The sequence below is a fragment of the Pogona vitticeps genome, chromosome 1 (genome assembly GCF_051106095.1).
Source record: "Pogona vitticeps strain Pit_001003342236 chromosome 1, PviZW2.1, whole genome shotgun sequence".
NCBI classification, from domain to species: domain Eukaryota; kingdom Metazoa; phylum Chordata; class Lepidosauria; order Squamata; family Agamidae; genus Pogona; species Pogona vitticeps.
In genome coordinates this window covers 31,098,942-31,122,233 of record NC_135783.1, presented here as the reverse complement: position 1 = coordinate 31,122,233, position 23,292 = coordinate 31,098,942, and the positions used below count along the sequence as shown (strand labels likewise).

At 40.7% G+C, this 23,292-nt stretch overlaps 1 protein-coding gene across 6 annotated transcripts in view; it reads right to left on the bottom strand.

Moving 5' to 3' along the window:
- Positions 1-23,292, bottom strand: part of KCNK2 (potassium two pore domain channel subfamily K member 2) — a 181,385-nt gene that overhangs the window by 21,449 nt on the left and 136,644 nt on the right. For all 6 annotated transcript variants that reach the window (XM_078382954.1, XM_078382955.1, XM_078382956.1 and 3 more), the window contains exon 6: positions 11,347-11,486. In XM_078382954.1, coding sequence (XP_078239080.1) covers positions 11,347-11,486 — 140 coding nt within the window. The remainder of the gene's footprint in view (positions 1-11,346; positions 11,487-23,292) is intronic.

The window sequence follows — 23,292 nt, the reverse complement described above, 5'->3', positions numbered from 1 at the left end:
TGTTTATTGGTCTGTTAATCTTCCATTGTCAAAAGTGAACAAAATAATTGTGATATAAACCAGTGTTCTCTTACGGAGCTCAGCCTGCAGAAGGGAATGATGTCAGCAGTGATGGCAGATTACCGCTAATGAAAGAGTTACTTTTTCAATTCCAGGATTCATGAGAGTTCATCTCATCAGATGTGAGTTGTCTGCACTCCAAAATCAGAAAAAGGAACTCTTTCATTAGCATCGCTCTGTGGCGGACAGTGATGCCATTCCTGCTGTGCAGACAGAACTCAACAAGAGAAAAGTGGGCATACTGATGTAAACAAATAATTAAAGTAAAGTGGTGGGGTGTGACTGTATATTCATGTGCACAAATACTCTAATAACAGAGACACACAAGTGCCATCAAATGTTTCCCAGGCAACCTCAGTCTGTATCCTGTTGCAGTCAGAGCTTTCTGGACTACATTTTTGTTTTTAATCACAGCTCCCAGAAACCCTCTGTCAATATGGCAAACTGCCATCTGGGACTTATAGTTTGTAACACTTTCTTAAGCCCTAGTTCAAAGATTTATCCCATTAATCATATCACTTTTCCCAGCACACTCCAACCTCTGCCAATGTCATCCCCCATCTTGTCTTAATTCAGCATGACAGCAATGTCACATTGTCAAAACACAAGAAAATTACTAATGGGATGGAGTTACTTCTGTTAGGTTGTCTGACTCAGTTCTATAACTAGGACAGAGAAAAGCATGAAATGGGCATAGGAAGAATGTCTCCTTTGGGAAAGCCTGCTATTACTGTGCCACCAGACAATCAATAATACCTCCTAAAATGAGATGGTTGGTAACATCTATGTAACATGAAGAATGATCACTGCTTGATAAAGACTATATGAAGAGATTACTCATAAGCCCATTCAAGAAGGCTATGTAGTGATTACCTACCTCTGTTCTATTCCATTGTCAAAATTTCTGCCTCATTATCTTCTGTCTCCGCATTCATCTAAGTCACCTTTTGCTTCTAGCTAAATGAAGTTAAAAGCTACAAGGCAAGACCAAATGCTACTAGCCTGAAAAGTAGAATTATTTCTATAAACTACTTGGAACTTGGACACTCAGTCTCTGGCACGAAGCAAATTTGACTGTACTACAGGATATAGAATGGGCTTCTGTTCACTGCAGCTGAAGGTGTATTGTGAACCAACACAAACACAATTGTCCGGATGCAGATTTAGGGAATATGAGTGGTAGAAGCAGACTTTTCCACTACCTTTTCTCCATGCCCCATCAAACCCCCAATAATGCCACATAGGAAGCTGGAAACCCTGCTAAACAGTGCAAAATATAGTGTGAAAGGGTGAGGGGTCCCTGCAAATTAAGCAGAGTAACCTTATTGCTAGATAGCTCAGTGATTTGAGCATCTGGCTTTGGAGCCAGAGGTTTGGAGTACAGTTCCCCATTATGTCTCCTTGACAAGGGCTAGACTTGATGATCCATAGGGTCACTTCCAGCTCTTCAATTCTGAGATCTTCTCGTTCAATTAATGGAACCAGGAAAGGAAATAATAATTGGTAAATTCTTCATTCATGTCATGATTTGACATAATAAGACAGTGCCAGGAATTTTAAAACCCAGTACGATTCGTCACTTCCTCCAGATAGTTAAACAACAATGAAGTGATCCTACTTTTGGCAAATTTATGCTATCTTTGCAGTGAATAATCCAATTTGTGCAAAAATTGTGAATTCTGCACCAAAAGGGCAATTATTTGCAAAACTGTCAATTCTGCATAAAGATCATTCTTGCCTATGCGAGACTCTAAATTACTCTCCCTTTTCCCAATAAGCAGAACAATATTTTAGCTATATGTCCTTACTTGTGAGGGCAGGACAAGTGAGAAGTTCCATTCCAATGGAGCCCTCACAATGGAAAATAGAACCTGGATTCAAATCTGTTTTCTGCACATGACAGCCAGAACTTAATACATGACATTTATATAACACAACAGCCACCTTGGACCCCTTTATTGGGGAGAACGTGGGATATAAATAAATAAAAATAAAAATGAAGGCATTCTTCTTATACAGTGGTATCTCAACTTAAGACCATAATCTGTTCCATAAGATGGACGTAACTCAAAATGGTCATAAGTCGAAGCACCATTTCCCATTGAAATGCATTGAAACATGATTAATCCGTTCCAGAATTCCCCCACCAAATGCTGCAAGCCCCATAGGAATGTGCTGGGGCTTAAAAAAAAAAAAAACCAAAAATAAGCAACAGAGCAAGCCCCATCGGAAGGTGCTGAGGCTGCAAAATCAAAAAACAAAAAATAAACAGAGCAAGCCCTGAAGGCGCTGGGGCTTAAAAACAACAACACAGCACAGAAATATAACCACCCCCAGCCCAAACCCATCCTGCAAAACCTACCCAGAACAGTTTTTAAAAAGCAGAAAGCAGCACCTTATCTTACCAGGCAGTCTGAAGCCTCCTCCAATTGCACTCACTCTAACCATCGGGGTGAAATAACTACAAAGAAGCAGCCTCTTCACCTACCAACGGTTAGCAAATTTGAATTCCCCGTCTGGAAGTCCCTGCAAGGGAAGCATGCAAGACCCATCGGAAATGGGGAGAAAAAACCCAAAAGCAACCAAACCCCCCCAAGAGCCATCAGATATGGGGAAAAAAAACCCAAAAACCAAACAATCCCCCAAGACCCATCGGAAATGGGGGGGGAATCCAACAAACAAAACAACCCCCCAAGACCCATCGGAAATGGGGGGAAAACTCCAAAAAGCAACCAAACCCCCCAAGACCCATCAGAAATGGGGAAAACCAAAACACAACAAATCCCCCAAGACCCATCACAGCATGGAAACATAACACCCCAGCCCAAAACCACGCTGCAAAAGCACCCAGAACAGTTATTAAAAAGCAGAAAGCAGCACCTTACCTTACCAGGCAGCCTCTTCCGATCACACACTCTCTAACTACTGGGGCAAAAGAGCTACAAAGAAGCAACCTTTTCATCACCAACAGTTAGCAATTTGAATTTCCCACCTTTTTTCCCTGTCTTTTTGTGTTTGTAATTGGAAGCTCCGGCCACAAGTCAAAGCAAAATTTTGCGACCGGAGCTGGTCATAACTCGAAATGGTCATATGTCGGGACATTCGTAAGTCGAGGCACCACTGTATGTGCTACCTATTTTTACAAGATGAAAATATTCCTAGCAAAGAAAGAAATGACACTTTCTAATATTTTGTATTTGTATTTGTATTTGTATTAGGCATCCTTCAGTCTCGAAAGACTATGGTACCGTACTCTGTATGGAGGACTTGGAGCAGCGTCTAGTGTGGCTGAGGAGGCCGATTCGAGAGTGACAGTCTCTTCCACACTGAAGACAAATCCAATCTGTCCCCTGTCCAGCTCCCTGGTTTTGCTGCTTTTGTGACTGCCTCAGCCTGCTGGGCAAGGGTCTCTTCAAATTGGGAGAGGCCATGATGCAATGCTTGCCTCCAGGCTGAACGCTCAGATGTCAGGGTTTCCCATCTGTTGAGGTCCATTCATAAGGCCTTCAGATCTCGCTTGCAGATATCCTTGTATCGCAGCTGTGGTCTCCCTCTGGGGCGGTTTCCCTGCACTAATTCTCCATACAGGAGATCCTTTGGAATCCGACCATCAGCCATTCTCACGACGTGCCCAAGCCAACGTAGACGTCACTGTTTCAGTAATGTGTTCATGCTGAAAATTCCAGCTCATTCTAGGACTACTCTGTTTGGAACTTTGTCCTGCCAGGTGATACCAAAAATCCGTCGGAGACAACGCATATGGAAGGTGTTCAGCTTCCTCTCCTGCTGTGCACAAATGGTCCAGGACTCACTACAGTACAGGAGTGTAATCCAAGTTATTTATGTAACTTTCTTCCATGAAAAGCGAACACAAAATGTGTATTTCTGCAGAAAACACATTTTTGTGCATTTTTCAAATATATACATTATTATGCTTTAAAAATATTTTTGTTTCTGTAAGCATTTATTTTTATTGAAATACTTCATTATAAAGTTTGCATCAAAATAAGAAATAGTGGGGGACCTCAGACAAAAAACATTATGTAACATGGTCCTGTTTTAGTTAAGGGAACATGAACAACTGACTATATGTTTTTCACTACTCTAGTAGTGAAACATATGAATATACTTGCTTAAGGTACATAACTGAGAAAGGCAATGGTGTAAAAAGAGAACATTCATTCCAGTTGCTTGAACATCAAATATTTAACAAAAATGTAATGGCAAGGTTGCATATATCATTTTTTTTGAAAGAGCTAGAGCCCAAATCAGACTTGCCAGAGAGATTAAACACCAAGTCTGATTTTACATATATCTACATCCTAACCATAATTATTGGAACAACACTGTGAGTCTCCATGCCCTTAATAGAAGCCAGTAAAAGAAATCAAAGTTGAGATTTGTGTCTTCATATGTTGTTTGATGTGGTCTACACTAGACATTATGGCACAAATCCACAATTTGTCTCCATTATTGAGGTAGCTCATCCATATGTTCCACTGATTCAACAGGCTTACTTTAATTTTTGACTTACTACACAAAGCAACAGGATTTCAACCATTAGAATTTACTTATAAGTAGACATGCACAGATTTTCACTATGCAAGCATGGTACTCAAAATAGGCATAAAAGTCTTAATCTTCTCTGTCATTATGAAATGTGCTTTTTTCATAGCATAGTCTCAGCCATAATAGTGAAATGGAATTAAAAATGGTTATGGAGTGCAGAGCTAGCTATAGGTACTAATTTTCAGCAAATGGGGTAATAGAATTGCATCTCTTTGTAGCAGCTGATAATACACAACAAAAACTGTGAGAGATTTCTAAAGATATCTGTCTGGCCACTGTTGGAAATAGGATGCTTGATTTAGAGATCCTTTGTTCTAATCTACTGGTCTTATGTTCTTCTGTCAATCCAAGTTAGCAGCTTGCTCCCAACAGAGATCAAGCACATGCTTCCAGGATACAAGCAGTGCATCTGTTATTCAGCAATACTAAACCAAGTGTTTTAAACAATGGTACGTATATTAGTGTTGCACAAAGACATAGCTTAGATAAGATGCAAGGTTTTCTTAGTGTTTCTAGAAATTTATTCTCCCTCACTCCTCATGTTCTCTTTCAAGTGAGATGTGCTATCTCTTCTACTGACTCCACCTGCTACAGATCATTCATCTATGACCTTTTGAAACACTTGCCATATCTTGGATGCTCAACGTTGTTCCCAATCCCCAGTTCCCCCAACTCATCATCTTATCCAGCACGACAAACAGACTGAAGACTTGCAAAGCACCAATGTACTCCTCAGAAAATGGCTTTCTTTCCATCGTGGCTGGGTTCAGATATTTTGACAAAGTGACTGGTGGGATGGAAACTAAGGACAACTTGAGAATTCCAACGTGAGAACTGTATACAATGCCACTCCACTGATACAATGCTCTGTGGTTCTGTGTAGGCATCTGTGACAACCCCAGACCTACTGGGATATGCCACACTTTCACTAAGCTGCCACCAACCATTCCCTGTAAGAAGTCACACAGACCAGGGATGGATTTTTAACAAATAAAAGAACAAGGTTTATTAAATAACACACAGGGAAAAATAAAAGGATCAAGTGAATAAGATACAGTAACGTGGCTTAGTCTCAATCATACATACACACAGTTTGGTTCACACAGAACACTTAACTTGAAGCACAGACCCTGAACCTATCAGTTCTGGCTAACCATACAGACACCTGAACCTATCAGGTTGGTACTGACTGACACACAGTAGTACCCTGTCTGACACACAGACTCCCACTCAAGCTTCTTCTCTCAGCTCTTCTAACTTCTCCACACAAACTCCACATATATATACAGTACAGCCCCTCCTCCTGATGTCCCACCTTCCACTCCCCATAGGATGGAACTTTCCCTCCAAACCCATGACAGACAGGTAACATCAGTGCTGTATGTAACAGCATCTATCTGTAGAATAGGAAGTGAGGCTAATCTTGGCGGTTCCCCTTTCCCCCCCTACAAGTTTTTACACCAATTCCTCCACTGTTCAAAAGAGCCTCTCAACCCTCTGGAGCAAAAAAAATAATAATGGAAAAGCATGGGAGGCTGCAAGTAGTGAAAGACAAAGTGAAAAAACATTTCTTCACGCCTTTTGCTGACAGGAAAGCTCTCTCTGCTGGATCAAAAAAGCATTACACCAGCAGTTGACAGAATCCTCAATGTTTAACTCAATACAAAGATAAGCACATAAACAGTCTTCTGGGAGCTCCTGACTCTGTTTGCTGCCTCATTATAGCTTAAATCTATTCAAGGACTCATGTATGGGAGGAGACCACATGAACTGATGAAGCTAGAACAGGGGCTCCAGTCAGAAATTCAAGGCTCCAAAACCTAGCCCCAAGAAAACATGAGGTGACACAGACAGTGGCAACTGACTTGGCATAAGTACCTGGGTATGGTGCTTGGGAATACTAAAACCAACTGAGGCTCACACTAATCACTAGTGATGCCACAATCTGAGCAAGCTTGAAGTGAAAAACAGCACATGCTGAAAGTACTGGAAAAATAAATAGCTAAGACCTGTCAAACATCCAGTTTCTTCTTTTTTTCTGAGATACGATGAATATAAAATAATTGAAAGGTTTGGATTGTCTTGGGATAGGGAGGACAGAAATCGTAGTGGTGTGCTCCACAACTGAGGTAGTTTAAAACTCCTCTCCTTGTAAGAATAATGTTCAGGCCCCATAATAGGGGTGGGCCCCAGATTTTCAACCTCCTCTTGAGGGACATATCAGGTCCAGAAATGTCCAAAATGTCTGTGAGGGAATGCAGAAGTGACTAAATGTTTTGTTGGGGCCATTGAAGCCCCCCCCCCACACACACACACATATTTTCTAGGAGTACTCCATGAGGTCTATGGGCCTAAAAGTAGTCTAGAGGATGCTGCAAACATACATGCTCACTCTTCATCCAAAACTGCCTATCTTCAGCAATGATTCATGATCAGGTTTTAGCCATTGTCCTTATAGGACATAAATACCAAGAGAAATTTAAAGACATGATTTAGAATTTGAGTCTAACTCTTTAGCGGGAAACACCATCAGATGACTAGAGGCTAGGGTCAAATAAAAGAATTAGTCAGGTACAGAAATATGGAATTGGCACAAAATGAGCAACTGAACAGGAGCATCTAAAAGCACTTCTTCCTAGTAACTAGCATCCAAAATACTGTTTGTGTGTCTTGAGGGCCTGTATTGTGTGTTGGGCTTATGAGTCAGACTGGGGATTCTGTTGGTGTACCACCCACCCTGCTGCATACTAACAGGCTCCCTGCCTGAGCTGACAGAGGTAGTTTCGGACCTGGTGTTGAGGACTCCCAAACTGTTGGTGCTGGGGAACCTCAACATCCATGCCAAGGCTGCCTTGACTGGGGCGGCTCAGGACTTTCAATGGGACTGGAAGATAGTGGTTTGGATGTGGACGAGTGGTTGTGACCCCATTGTCATGGTAGGACCACTTCCTGGTCAAGCTTTATTAGCTTCTTCTTCACTCTGCAAGATGATCCGCCCTAAGAGACTAATGGATCTGGATGATTTCCTGAATGCTCTGGGGGATTATCCGTCTGATATGGTCAGTGCTCCTGTCGAAGCTCAGGTCACCTTATGGAATACGTAGATGACCCGGGTGGTTGACACGATTGTGCCTAAGCGCCCTTTCCCTGCACTCAGAGCCCAGACAGTTCCTTGGTATACTTCTGAACTGCGGGTGATGAAGCAAGAGGGGAGATGACTGGAGCACAGGTGGAGGAAATCCCGCTGGGAGTCCGATCGAACACGCCTATTTCGTGGCAGTATGGATGGTGAAATGGCAATATTTCTCCAGCCGTATTGCTTCCTCAGAATGTTGTCCAGCAGAGCTGTTTTGGGTGGTCTGGGACATTCTTCAACCTGGAAATCCGGTGGAGGTCCCGGACTGCTCATCACCTCGCTGTGATGAGTTTGCCATTCATTTTGAGGGGAAGATCGCTCTGATTCGCAGTGGGTTGGACTCCACCGTTACTGCAGAATCAGAGGATGTGTCCAATGTGCCATGCTTAGGTCAAATATTAATGGATGAGTTTCAATTGTTGAGACCTGAGGATGTGGACAGGGTGCTTGGATCTGTCCTTTCTACCACCACTCCACTCGACCCTTGCCCATCTTGGCTAATAGGAAGAACTGCCAGCGGGGTTCACACCTGGGTCCAGGAGGCTGTGAATGCCTCTTTGAGAGAGGGGGTGGTCCCTACCACCTTGAAAGAGGTGGTAATTCAGCCACTCTTTAAAAAGCCTAACCTGGACCCAAGGCTGGTGGTTAACTACCAACCAGTGGCAACCTTCCCTTATTTGGGCAAAGTGTTGGAGCGGATTGTGGCTGGGCAACTCCAGGTGCTGCTGGATGAAACTGATTTTCTAGATCCATTTCAATTGGGTTTTAGGCCGGGTTTTGGTATGGAGACTGCCTTGGTTACTCTGTACAATGACCTTTTCCGGGAGAGGGCGGCTTTTGACACCATCAACCATGGTGTCATTCTGCATAGGCAGTCTGGGTTGGCAGTTGTGGGCACCGTTTTATGGTGGTTCCACTCCTTCCTGGCTGACCATGTTCAGAGGGTGGTGCTGGGAGACAGTTGCTCTGCCCCATGGCATTTATGTCATGGAGTTCCTCAGGGCTCGATACTGTCCCCCATGCTGTTTTAACATCTACATGGAACTGCTGGAAGAAGTTATCAGAGGTCTGTGCTGAGGAGTCAGCAATATGCTGACAGCACTCAGCTCTACCTCTCATTTTCCACCAATCCAGGTGAGGCAGGTTCTGTGCTGAACTCGTGTCTGGACCCGATAATGGACTGGATGAGGATTAATAAATTGAAACTCAATCCAGACAAGACAGAAGTGTTGTTAGTGGGTGCTTCACCGGACAGGCTGCAGGGCCATTTCCCTGCCCTGAATGGGGTTACACTCCCCCTAAGGGACAGGACCTGCAGCCTGGGGGTGCTCCTGGACTCCAGTCTAACTCAGGAAGCCCAGGTGGACTCGGTGGCCAGGGGCACCTTCCTTCAGCTGCAGAAATTGTACCAGCTACAGCCCTACCTGGACGAGCGGAGTCTCATGACAGTTACACATGTACTGGTAACATCTCGTATAGATTATTGCAATGCGCTCTCCGTGGGGCTGCCTTTGAAGATGGTCCAGTGACTGCAACTGGTCCAGAACTGAGCTGCAAGCTGGTGAGTGGTGGGGCCGCTGGGAGACACATCAAGCCAATTCTGATTAAATTACCTTGGCTACCAGTTCAAAGTGCTTGTTTTGACATATAAAACCCTAAACGGCTTGAGCCCTGGATACCTGAAGGACCGCCTCCTTCCATATGAGCCTACCCGGCAGTTAAGATCTAGCCAGGGGGCCCTTTTGAAAGAGCCGTCCCTCAAGGAAGTAAGAGGGATGGCTCGTAGACGAAGGGCCTTTTCAGCAGCTGCCCCCAGACTATGGAACGCCATCCCAAGGGAGATTTGTCTGGTGCCAATGCTGATGACATTTCGGCTCCAGATCAAAACCTTCCTGTTCCAGAAGGCTTTTAATTGAGATAATATCAACTGTGGGTCCTGATGGCAATTTTTAGAGTATATATTTTAATTGTATTTTAACTGTTCTATCTTTTAAATTGTATTTTAATTGTTGTAAGCCACCCAGAGACCTTTGGGTAGTGTGGGTGGCATATACGTTAAACAAACAAACTTTTCCCGTCTCCATGCCTCTTTCTCCTTCTGAATCAGGTGCAACGACCATGAAATATCAACTGCAAAACTCCTGTTCAAGGACAGCTGCAGGCGTAAACATGACCACTTTTCTTAGATAATGGGGACAAACAGCAACAGCTTATTGAAGATTCTGCTTACATCTCGGAATTTCAATATCTACCCCTGCTACTTGCTGCTGCACAGAAATTTTTGTTGAGAATTACATATTTTAAATATTCTTTAACAAAGACTAAAGGCATATTCATATAAAACTTTTCTATAGACTACTCATAGTTTCCAGATGATGTGGTATTTCATTTCTCATACTGCTCCTATTACTGGGAGCCCTATTATAATGTCACACACCTTCCTCCCAAAAATCAACATGCTGAATATAGTCATTTTGATGGGTAACACCATCACTGGCCTCTTAGGAATGGAATTTCCACAAGTGCATTGATTTTCCAACTTCATGTGGTTGCTTTTGTATAGGACCTGTGGTGGAAACCATACCCTCTGGATGAAGATTCCATAAATCTCCCTGCCTCCTCAAAACATCATCAACTGGTGACTTCCAAGCTTTGTAGAAGTTTCTTTGCCATTTTGAAAGTCTGAAATGTTTCTCCTGAGGCTTAATTACGTGTAGTAAGAGCATTAAGTTAAAACATATTAGCATAATGAGTCCCTCACTTTTCCTTTACTATCAACCCTTCAACTGGAAGCACCTCCCTCCCAATTTCTGCTAATTTACATTCAGCCCTCAAATAGAAAAAAGTTCCCCGTCCTTGACAAAGGGGTTCTCTTGCAGAGAATCATGTTCAGTATGCAAACCTAAGAAGGCAAGGCTTACACAGGGATCAGATCAAAGTAAGAGTGTATCTCACTTTGATTCCACCTTATTAACTGCCATAGCTCCTTTCTATGGAATGCTGGAATCTGTAGTTTAAAGAAGAACTCAGAATTCTTTGGTGCAGTTCTGAGAATAGAATGAGAAGCCCCTGACAGAAACTTCTAAGTCCCTCACCGAACGAGAAATCCCAGAATTCCATAGGATAAATCCATGTCATTTAAAGAGAAATCAAATTGCTTTTAACTATAATAGACACACTGTAAAGTATCACACCCGCACTAAGAAATGATCAAAAGTGAGAACCAGAACTACACTCCAGCATGAGAGTACCTAGTACTTTTATAACACACATAATAGTGCATCGAAATGTTCTAAAACTGCTAGATGTCACTGCTATGAATCTGTATGCGACCTTAAAGCATTATAAATCAACATTACAGTTTGGATAGAGCAATTTGCCACTCTGTTAGTAGAAGATGGAATGGCAGATTATTATAATAATTATATATTATTATATAACAGGAGGTTTTCCAGTCTTTACCTGTTCTTTTGCAGTGTTATTTGATAGCAGGTTGTTTGTAATAATGGCAGGTAAAACCAAATCAATTTGAAGCCTGGAATACTAATGAAAATCCCGCAACTTCCTTAGAAAGTCCTTACCTCTTCCTTGGTCTTTTTGGATATAACTCTTAGCCAGTCACCAATCATACTCAGAACAGCAGCAAAATATGCAAGGCCCACAAGGATCCAGAACCACACCACTGGCTTATAGAAATCGAAATATTCAATATCAGATCCTCCTGAAAAATAAATTTTAGATTTAACAAATCAAAAATTGCATAATACGAATACTTCTTTAGATCTACCATCCTTCATTAACATTTCACTACAGTTTATGAAAAAAAACCGTTCTTTTTGTCTGAACTCCTCATGAACTTTGGAGAAAGAAAAAAAAATAAAAGCTTGTTAAGACAGAAATTCAACCTTGAAACAAATAAGTCAAAGTTAAGAACTTGTCACTTCTATTCATTTCAATGAAAAAGGTATGCACCAGCTTAAATATTTTATGCTGAACTCAGTGTCATGATATCGAAATCATTCTAAATTGTGGCTTACTATTACTTGTGTAAGCCTCAACCTCCTGTACTCACTCTGGGGAGGTACAGGAACTAAAAAAGAAATAAAAAGAAGAAGAAGAAATGATCAGCAGGTTCTAATAGAGACTTCTCATTGTCCTTCTCGCTCTCTCTTTTTTAAAAAAAAGATGCTGCCAGGAGAGATAAATTGAAGAAAACAAACAACTGGGAGAATATATATCCCCTTCCTGTGTGCAGTGGCCCTGATCCAGATCAGAGTTCTGCATACTTAACAATAACCATGTGGCATCAAGTCTGTTGTGACTTATGGTGACCCTTTTCTGGGTTTTCTAGGCAGAGGCTACTCAAAAGTGGTTTATCATTTTCTTCTTCTGGGGGAATCCTGAGACTATGCAGCTTGCCCAAGGCCACAAGGCCTGGCTCTTTCAGGGATGCACAGTGGGGTGCTGAAATCCCAGCCTCTGGCACTGCAACCACATACCTAACTCATTGAGCTATCCAGCCAGCATACTTATTTGCAAGTTTTAAAAAACAGAGTTTCAGCTTCATGCTGCACATGAATTTACAAGCTACTGAATCATATATAAACGGTGCACCTGTAGGTACAGTCTTATGCACACTAACCAATGAATAAGTTCCAGTATTCGTTCGTTCGTTCGTTCGTTCGTTCGTTCGTTCGTTCGTTCGTTCGTTCGTTCGTTCGTTCGTTCGTTCGTTCATTCATTCATTTATTTATTTATTTATTTATATATTTATTTACCATCCCATTAGTGCACAGTACTATTCTGAGTGGTTAACATACAAGAGCAGCAAAACGGCTCAATCAAACAATAAAAAAATCCAACCAGCATCAAAAAAAGAAAACCAGCATTAAATCCTTATGCTGCTGATTGTTGAATATTAGAGTGCCCAAATATTTGGGCAATACTGTTGCCCTGTATTAAATATGTTTTATGTGAGAGCATAATGGAAGAAAGATTACCACTTCTAGTCATTTAAGAATTGTTTCCATACTCAAGCTGTTCAGAATTCACTCTCACACATCCATAAACTTTAACTCAACAACATATACCAATCAAACCAATATGTCTTATATAATAAATCAACAGCTTGATCAACAAATAATTAAACAGCTTGATCCATCAATTTAAGAGTACTGCATGTCTTAACTGCATATTCACCTTGGTAAGGAAATCAGACTACTCAGAGTACAGAGTACAGTTATCCTAACACCTCAGTGACATTCCATTCCAGGAAAAGCCCAGCAGATTTTCAGAAAACATTTTTCTTGGAAGTTTCTGTTCCATAAGGGTTTGTATATCTGTAGCTTGATATATATGGGGAACTGAGGGAGAAGACGTGTGAATTTTAAGAATTTTCAAGGGGAAGCTTCTTCCTTTAACTATGAGAAAGCTGAGCACTTTTCTACCAAGATAATGAGAGCAGTCAGCTCTCTCCTTCACCCAAGAGAACTCTTGGGAACTATACTACATCATGAAACAATGGCTGAAATCAAGCAGTAAGTCACAATGAGAGCAAGCCCATTGAATCAGTAAGGATTTTGAGTCAACCCCTCCATAAGTCCTCACTGATTCAATAAGCCTACTCCAAGTTGCTTTTGTATGTTGGCCTTAGCATGCTTAGTAATCTGCAGAACAGCAATCACTTCACTTTCAGGTTGCATTAATCTGCCACTTAAGTTTACCAAATTGAATGCAGCAGATGAATTCCTTATGAACATGAAATTACTGCCATTTTGCAATACAGAGCCCATTGTAGTAATTTTGTTTAGAAATTACAGATTTCAGGGCATTACAGTTTAAAGGGAAGTAGCTTAGTGAAGGGTACATCTATAGTAAATGGTAAGCAACGTGGTTGCAGTCTTCCTGCGAGTATGTTTTATTATTGCACAACTCTAGGAAGCAGTACTATGCTTAATTACATGATGGAAGTTATGCAGTAGCAAGAGGATTTTGATGAAAGGTGCAAGCCCTGATACAGCAAGATACTGTAGAGGCAAGGCAATACGATCCAATGAATGTTAAGTTCTGAAAACTGAGGATGAGTGGCTACTAACAACCCACCGAGGACACTGAGAGCCCTGAAGATACTTGGGGCTGCTGAAGTGTGAGGAAATGCAAATCAAGGACTGAAGGATGTCAAATATTGGAATTTAAGCTGCCTTGCTGTGTGTGTGGAAGAAGGCTTAATATGAGTTTCATCAGGTTCTACTACAAAGAAGACAAGTCATTTATAGTTGACTCTGCATACCAAAAGTTCTCAAATCCATCTTGATATCAGGACTGATAGATCTCTGATCAAGATGTCAACACGTCTTATATTGCTCTTTTGATTGATGTCTATTTGTGTGCACCTCCATATTTTTTAAGTTAAGCAATGTCACCTAGTGGTAGACCAAGCAGACTGCAGTGACTGAGGACGTTTATGTCCCAGTCATGTTGGGGTTATGTGAGGCTAAACCTGTCATGAGCATTTTAACACTGCTTTCAATTTCAGGCTAAGCAATTTCATTGACTCCAGTACATTAGTGGAATTGTTTAAGTCTTCCTCTTAACATTCTGAGATCACTACCATGGTCTTCAGCCAGCTGGCAGTTCTATCATCAACATCACTAAATCAAACATAAGCACTGCAGACGTCCTTTAAACCAGAAATATATAGAGTGATGTGCAACAAACTTTCAGATGATAAACATTGCATACCCTTGTAAAAACACCCGTAATATTATTATCTTTAAAGACTCTGCTGAGGAAACAACTTCGACAAAGACTTGATCTCAGATTTAGAAGTGCCTGTAACTATTTTAAATTGGAAAACATCTGTGCATTCTTACATTCTCCTAGACAAAAAGACCTTCTAAGACAATAATCCGTATCTCTACTGTACTGCTGTTCTTCTAAGAAACAGCCAACTGTCTAACTCCAAATCCTTCACGAAAGATATGACTTGAATTTCAGAAATTTCAACTAATCGTTCTAGAAACTGAGGAAACAGCTCTTTATGGACTTACAGATACTGAACACCCTAACAGTATCCAAAGTACAGCTCCAATAATGCCTATTTCAAGCCTAGACATATGTAGTTGAAAGTAAACAGATGTGACATGTGCCTTGTCACATCTCGACTTGACTACTGTAACATGCTCTACATGGGTCTGCCTTTGGAAAGTGCTCAGAAATTCAAGAGGGTCCAAAATGCAGCTGCCAGACTGCTGACTGGGGCTGGTTACAGAGAAAATACGACCCACCCCCCCATTGTTACAGCAGCACCACTGGCTGCCAGTCCATTTCCAGGCACAATTTAAAGTGCTGGTCTCAACCTTTAAAGCCCTAAATTAATTTGGGTCCAAACAATCTAAAACACTGCATCTCCCTCTATGAGCCTGTCCAGGCTTAAAGATCATCAGGGGAGGCCTTTCTCTCAGTCCTGCCACTCTCAGAGATGCTCTTGACGAGGACATGGGAAAGGTCCTTCTCTGTTGCTGTTCTCAGACTCTGGAATTTCCTCCTACAAGAAGCTAGGCTGTCCCCATCATTGCTGTCGTTCCACAAGCAGGCAGGCTTTCTGTTCAGGTAGATTTTACCTTAATAACTGGTGATCTGAGAAGGGTTCTTAGATGAATAGTTGTGCTCTGTTGTTTTAAATGTTTTAGTATTGATTTTATTACTGTTTTTAATGTATATTAGTCTAATTCTTTTTAAATATTTGTATACCTGCTGCTTTTAGCTTCTACATATTGTCTTTTTAATGATCTAAGCCACCCTGGTTCTTCTTAAGGGGAATGGGGGGGGATAAAAATAATTTAAATAAATACACAGAAATATATTTACCCCTTAACATCAATTGCAGCCAATCCGAAACAGAAGTGCTTCAGAAAGGTAGGAGAGCAGATGTAGGAGAAGCAGGACCGGTTATATGCTGTTAACAAGTGAGGGCTGAAAAACTGTCTGGGCCAAGCATTGAGAATGAAAAGCTGAGCCAGTGAGTAACAGCCAAAGAAGAAAGCTAGAAACCAGAACTAAAGAATGGAGCTGAAAACTGTGAAGAGATACACCAGAACTAATAAGATTTTAGAGTTTATGCAAGGTACCAGCTGCAAACAGGAAGCCCTTCTCAGTCCTTTTTTTCAGGAGGGCTCAGAGCAGTGCAGAACTGGAAAATTCTTCATCATCAAGAAGAAACTGTTATGGGAACCACATGAAGCAACTATTCATAGATCTGGAATTCCTAGTTCAAGCGTTGACAACCACTGACATGAGTTGTGGCTTCAGTTGGAGGATGGACTCTTGTTCTCTATTAATTTGATCTCATCTGCATTAATCATCTGCATTTAGGGAGTAGATCCCGAAGAGAATGAGGGATTCCAAAATTCCCTCTTTTACTGTGGAACTGCAACAGAAGGTTTCTATCTCCAGAGTAGATCAGATGGAAAACTCTTTAATCTCTCTAGATTGAGAGCAAAGACCAAAGTCCAGCTGAAATGCATGCTGTTCACTGATGATACAGCTGTTGTTGCCCATTCTGCTGAAGACCTCCCAACAACTCATGAATCATTTTAGCATGGCCTTGGATTAACAATCAGCCTGAAGAAAACACAAGTCATGGGCCAGGGCGTGGACTCACCTCCCTCTATTACCATCTCCACACAAGAATTGGAGGTTGTTCATGACTTTGTGTACCTTGGCTCAACCATCTCTGACACCCTCTTCCTAGATATTGAGCTGGATAAATGCATTGGCAAAGCTTCTACCATGCTCTCTAGACTCACAAAGAGAGTATGGCTCAATAAGAAGCTGACGGCATATACCAAGATTCAGGTCTATAGAACCTGTATCCTGAGTACACTCCTGTACTGCAGTGAGTCCTGGACCCTTTGTGCATGGCAGGAGAGGAAACTGATCACCTTCCATATGTGTTGTCTCTGACACATTTTTAGTATCACCTGGCAGGACAAAGTTCCAAATAGAGTAGTCCTAGAACGAGCTGGAATTTTTAGCATGTATACACTACTGAAACAGTGACGTCTACGTTGGTTTGGGCATGTCTTGAGAATGGCTGATGGTCAGATTCAAAAAGATCTCCTGTATGGAGAATTAGTGCAGGGAAATCACCCCAGAGGGAGACCACAGCTTCAGTACAAGGATATCTGCAAGTGGGATCTTAGGAATGGACCTCAACAGATGGAAAACCCTGACATCTGAGTGTTCAGCCTGGAGGCAGGTGGTGCTTCATGGCCTCTCCCATTTTGAAGAGACACTTGTCCAGCAGGCAGAGGCAAAGAGGCAGTCCTGAAACCAGCAAAATCAGGAACCTGGACAGGGGAGAGATTATATTTGTCTTCAGTGTGCAAGTGCTTGTCACTCTCGAAGTGGCCTTCTCAGCCACACTAGATGCTGTTCCAAGTCCTCTATTCAGAGCACATTACCATAGTCTCTCGAGACTGAATGATGCCTGATCTACTGTGATTATCACTAATCTCTGCTTGTAGTAAGACAACTCTTCCCATCTTGTTTGATCTCACCCAGGGCTTGTCCTATTTCCTTCATTTCACCTCTCTTTAATTCTTTTCTTTAACACCTTTAAATCTTTTCCCATCCTCTTTCCATGAGGGATACAAACCATCTGTATCTGAGTCCCTCAACCGACAGTCCTTCAAAACTTATTATTAGTAATTATGTCACCGTGGACAAGCTCTTTGTACTTCTTTCTTGCCATGTCTCATCCTCACATGGTATAACATTATTCTCTTTGTTCCGAAAATGAATTTGTGGAAATTTTGCCAAAAGAAGAGAACTAGAACAAGAATGTTTTTGGTTCTAATTAAGAAAAAAATGGGCAAAGGTAACAATTTTGACATATGTAAAGTTTTAACACAAATATAGCAAAATTCTGCAAAAAGACATTGGCTGCTGCATAGCAATTTTCAGGCCTAGAAATGTCAGAAGGTTACTTGCATCTTTTTTAAACCATCAGCCAACCACTTTGTGCTTGATGTACATATGAATTTTCGTTGTCAAAGGGAAAGTGTAGTAATAAGAAACACTGCAAATTACAAGCTCCTTGGAGAGAAAAAGAAACTCTTTTGATTTTCTCTCATTTCTAGGCTGAAAAATTTGAGAGCTGGAAAAGTAGAGGCAACTAAAATTGATGTGAAAAGCAAATTTAACAAATACTCTTTCCAGCCTTAACTGTACACATGTTGGCTATCTGGCACATCAAGATCAAATGTTTCACCAAGATTTCATTACAGTTCTGTTTCCCCATATTTTCTCTTTTAAAAATCTGCTAACGAACATATTCTAATATTTAAGCTGTCTCTCTGTGTTTTGCACTGTTTTGATCCTCACACTAAATGTGACAGAACATACATGAAACAGCTCTCTAATAATATTCCTTCAAATATCAATTTATTTTTGGAAAATGCAAAAAGAAATGGCTCCCCTTCAAACCAAGGGAAGACAATGTACACCTTAATTTTTCAAGGCAGCTGGAAAGTGTTTCTCAAACTCTTTTTCTCAATTCATTTGTGAAGCAGCAATTGTGACCACAAAGTTTTCAACAGATAAATAACCTTTCTTGTATGGACTACTAATATGGATGCCTATTAGCAATACGGTCATTTTAAGTGAGCAGAAGATGATTGGGTGAGTGCAAGAATACAGATGAAAATACTAAATATTAGACCACAGCAATGGTCCAACACAACTAAAACCAAAGGGCTTTTCCTGAGGGAAATCTGCTTTGTAAATCATTGTATAGATGCTTCAGTATAAAGCCAAATACATGAATAGACCACTTGTTATTATTTCTTGGTATTAAATTACACCCTAGATAAGTTTCTGATGATGTGTTAACTGCATGCAAAACAATCCATCAGCATAAAGAGGTTCAATGACTTTTTTGAAGCTTGTCCAATTAATATATAATGTTTTGTATGAATGAAGAACCAATTTCTGTGAAGGTTTCTTCTAGCACACTCATGTATGCATTAGTTTACACAGAGATCTTTGGATTACCATCTGTGCAAAGTCCACGCAAGTAACATTACCACAATTTTTGCTTAAGAGGAGGAACTGAAATTCATTATCTGCACATGCCATTTCCATGTGCATGATGAGGTTTATCTTAACTATTTTTGAGCAAATCTCTTTACCTAAATCATTTTTACATTCACTAAGATTCACACATTAAAGAGATAAAGACAGAAGTATAGTCTCCAAATCCTGTGAGGTACTAGTCAGCACTGGTTAGCCCTCATCTAGAGTACTATATCAAATTGTGTACACCACACTTTTAAAAGGATGCCAACAAACTGGAGCAAGTTCAGAGGAGGACAACAAGGATGATCAGGGGATTCGTAACCAAGCCCTGTGAGAAAAGAGTATGAGGAAAGAACTCAGAATGTTTAGCCTTGAGAAAAGAAGAGTGAAGGGAAATATGATAGCACTTTTCAAATTACAGAGGAGGGGCAGGATCTGTTCTTGATCATCCTAGAGCAGAGTGCAGGACATATAATAAAGAGCTCATGCTAAAAGAAGCCAGATTTAGGCTGAATATCAGGAAAAACTGCTTAACTGTTAGAGCAATATGACAATAGAACCAATTACCTCTGGAGGTGGTGAGTGCTCTAGTGCTGGAGGCATTCAAGGGGTTGGACTTGATGGCTTTATAGGCCACTTCCAACTGAATTGTTTTATGATTCTATGATTATTTGCACTTCAGCAAAAGTATCTGCTTTTAAAAAAAGATCTCAGAACCCACTGAGTACAACGTACTGGATCAACAATGTAGAACAGAAACACTTTAAATTGGTGGGAACATTTTCCATTACAGTACATCATGTAACATCTTTCAGCAATAAACCAAGCTCAGAATAAAAGCATTCTTAAAAAAACCCACTGGTAAGAAATATATTCTTATAACTGAAGAACATCTTATCAATACCCTTCTTTCTAACCTTTCCATTCACTGTTATTTCAAAAAAGATTTTCATAGCTTTTACTAGCATATCTAAAAGACACATAAGCCTCTATATTTTACTTCATCTATCTCTCTATGTGTAAATTCTGACACTTTTTATCTCTGTAAGGATTCTCTAAGCTGCCTACGTATAATTTTCAGACATTTAAGTTTTGCAGGCACATTTTAAATAGTAGTTGAAATGTTTTAACATTGACAGATACCAGAATGATAACTTTTTTTGTTTGCCATCAGCTAAAAGCAACACAGAGAGTCGAACAGGAATTAACTTTAACATTTTACAAGAGGTAAGAGGATAATTCACATGCTAACAATTTGCAAAAAGGTTATCATGGATTTTAGCCAAGATCAAGTCAAAGCCAAATGTTGGCAGTATATGAATTCTTCAAATGCCAATATTTCAACTAGATTTGACCTAGTGCATAACGCATCAACATCTACTTCTAGTGCATGACTCATAACTCTCTCCAGTGTGAACCTGCTTAAGCATTAAGACCATCAATAAAAAAACCTCTTCTATGGGGCTCTAAATCATGGCTGAATAGAACTAAGGAATGGCATTTTCAATAGTTATGCTCAAACTCTAGAACTTCCTGCTGGAAGAGGTTTATCATGTCCCTTGTCGCTGAATGTTTCCTGTTGTGAATACATGTTTTTAGCTATACCTTTTGCATAGATCAAAGCAGCAGTTTTGATTCCACAAACCATTCCTACATTGTAACTAATTTTGTGTAGAAAACAATGCCTTACTTCTGGTTCCCAAGCCAAGAAATCATTCATTCATTCATTTGAAGGAGGAATAAACAGAAGGCTCAAACACTTTCCCTGAACACACCTTCTCACTTCAGAGTCTTCTAGAATAACTTTTGGTTTAATAAATCACAATAGTCTATTACATCCAAGTTAAGAAACTATATTTTAATTATTATCTGCAAACAAGGACTATGACCCCTCTCCCTCTGATTGCTAGGCAATAAAACCAAAAGTCTGTTATTGTAATACTGATTTTCTAAAGATACTGCTAAGCTAAGCTGACCTGCTAGACTAACGTTGCCCATGAATTCTACAGTTACTCTCAAGCTTCTTATTCATTTCCACTAGAGGGAAACCTGATTTGTGGACCAGGAATATACCATCTGACAAATGTACAGTGCTACACTTGACCACCCCCAACTGCACAGGCCATTTAGCCTACATCTCTGCACATGAATAATGAATGACATGTACAATAATCCTGATCTGCATCTTATCTGCTCTTCTCAACAGATTAAATTAGGCATCCTTCAGTCTCAAGAGACTATGGTAGCGTGCTCAGAATAGAGGGCTTGGAACAGCGCCTAGTGTGGCCAAGAAAGTCAATTTGAGAGTGACAATTCCTTCCGCACTGAAGACAAATACAGTCTGTCCCCTGTCCAGTTCCCTGATTTTGCTGCTTTCGGGACTGCCTCTTTGCCTCAGCCTGCTGGACAAAAGTCTCTTCAAACTGGGAGAGGCTGTGATGCATCGCCTGCCTCCAGGCTGAATGCTCAGATGTCAGAGTTTCTCATCTGTTCAGGTCCATTCCTAAGGCCTTCAGATCCCGCTTGCAGATATCCTTGTATCACAGCTGTGGTCTCCCTCTGGGGCAATTTCCCTGCACTAATTCTCCATACAGGAGATCCTTTGGAATCCGAACATCAGCCATTCTCACAACATGCCTAAGCCAACATAGACATCGCTGTTTCAGTAATGTATGCATGCTGAAAATTCCAGCTCGTTCTAGGACTACTCTATTTGGAACTTTTATCCTACCAGGCGATGCCAAGAATCCATCGGAGGCAACCCATATGGAAGGTGTTCAGCTTCCTCTCCTGCCGGGCACAAAGTGTCCAGGACTCACTGCAGTACAGGAGTGTGCTCAGGACACAGGCTCTATAGACCTGGTGTGCTCAGGACACAGGCTCTATAGACCTGGATCTTGGTATGTGTCGTCAGCTTCGTATTGAGCCATACTCTCTTTGTGAATCTAGAGAACATGGTAGCTGCTTTGCCAATGTATTTATCCAGCTTGACATCTAGAGAGAGGGTGTCAGAGATGGTTGAGCCAAGGTACACAAAGTCATGAACAACCTCCAATTCTTGTGTGGAGATGGTAATAGAGGGAGGTGAGTCCATGCCCTGGTCCATGACTTGTGTTTTCTTCAGGCTGCTTGTTAGTCCAAAGTCTTGGCAGGCCTTGCTGAAACAATTCATGAGTTGTTGGAGGTCTTCAGCAGAGTGGGCAACAATGGCTGCATCATCTGCGAAGAGGAAGTCCCGTATGCATTTCAGTTGGACTTTGGTCTTTGCTTTCAATCTAGAGAGATTAAAGAGCTTTCCGTCTGATCCAGTCTGGAGATAGACACCTTCTGTTGCAGTTCCAATGGAATGCTTTAGCATGACAGCAAAAAAGATCCCAAAGAGGGTTGGTGCGAGGACACAGTTTACAGCTTAGTTTATAACAGGAATTTTCCAGACATTTTTTTTGGCAGGCCCTTTTATATTCTTGTATAAATCACTGTGGTCTAGGTGGACTGCATTGTCTTCCTATAACTGTGTACGACTCATGAACAGATAAATTAAATGCCTAAATAAAATGATTTTAAAGGGTCAGAGAATCTGTCTAAACAATTCAAGTTGAATTTAGGCACATAAGCAAATACATATTAGCAATTCATATGTTGCATATATATCTCTCTGAATATATATATATATATATGTGAATTGCTTATATGTATTTGCGTATGTGCCTAAATTCAACTTGAATTGTTTAGACAGATTCTCTGTCTAATATATATCCCTCATACATACATACAAATTTGTCACTGTTCCCCATTTTTGTACAGTTTTGAAGCCTAAATGTTTTCTGATGGCTCCTAAATATTCCAGCACCAAAGAATTTGAAATATATATAGACAGGCAAATGAAGAAAAGGACTCTAGGAGCAACAGTAAAACCCAGGAAAGCAGCACATTCAGATAGCCTTTTATTGTACTTTCCTTGATAATATATATATATTTAATGGCGTTGGAAGCTGTACAAAAAGATTATTACATCAAGTGCACCACGTAGAGGAAAATGTGCAAAACTATATAATAACAGAAACTGCTAATGAACTCAGTGTCCTAGTTACAAGTAAGTGGGCCTTTGCACATAGCATTCTTAATATAAACAAAGCAGCAGTATACATTTTGGTGCATAAAAACAAGATAAAAATACCCATACTCTGGAATTGAAGAGTACATCAAATTTGAAAAACTACTGATGAGTTTATTTTGTTCTGTTTGTTCACGTTTTTTATACACTGCCTTTGTTTCCACAGGGACCCAAGGCAGCTCACAGTTAAAACAATGACAGTTAAAAAAAAATACTGTAATAAACTGTACTAGAAATTGGTCTTGGAATCATGTATGTTCCCTTCTTGTATCAGAAATAGATGTATCATAATTCAAGCCTATCTGTCTTTTTGTCTTTCTGTCTGTCGATCGAC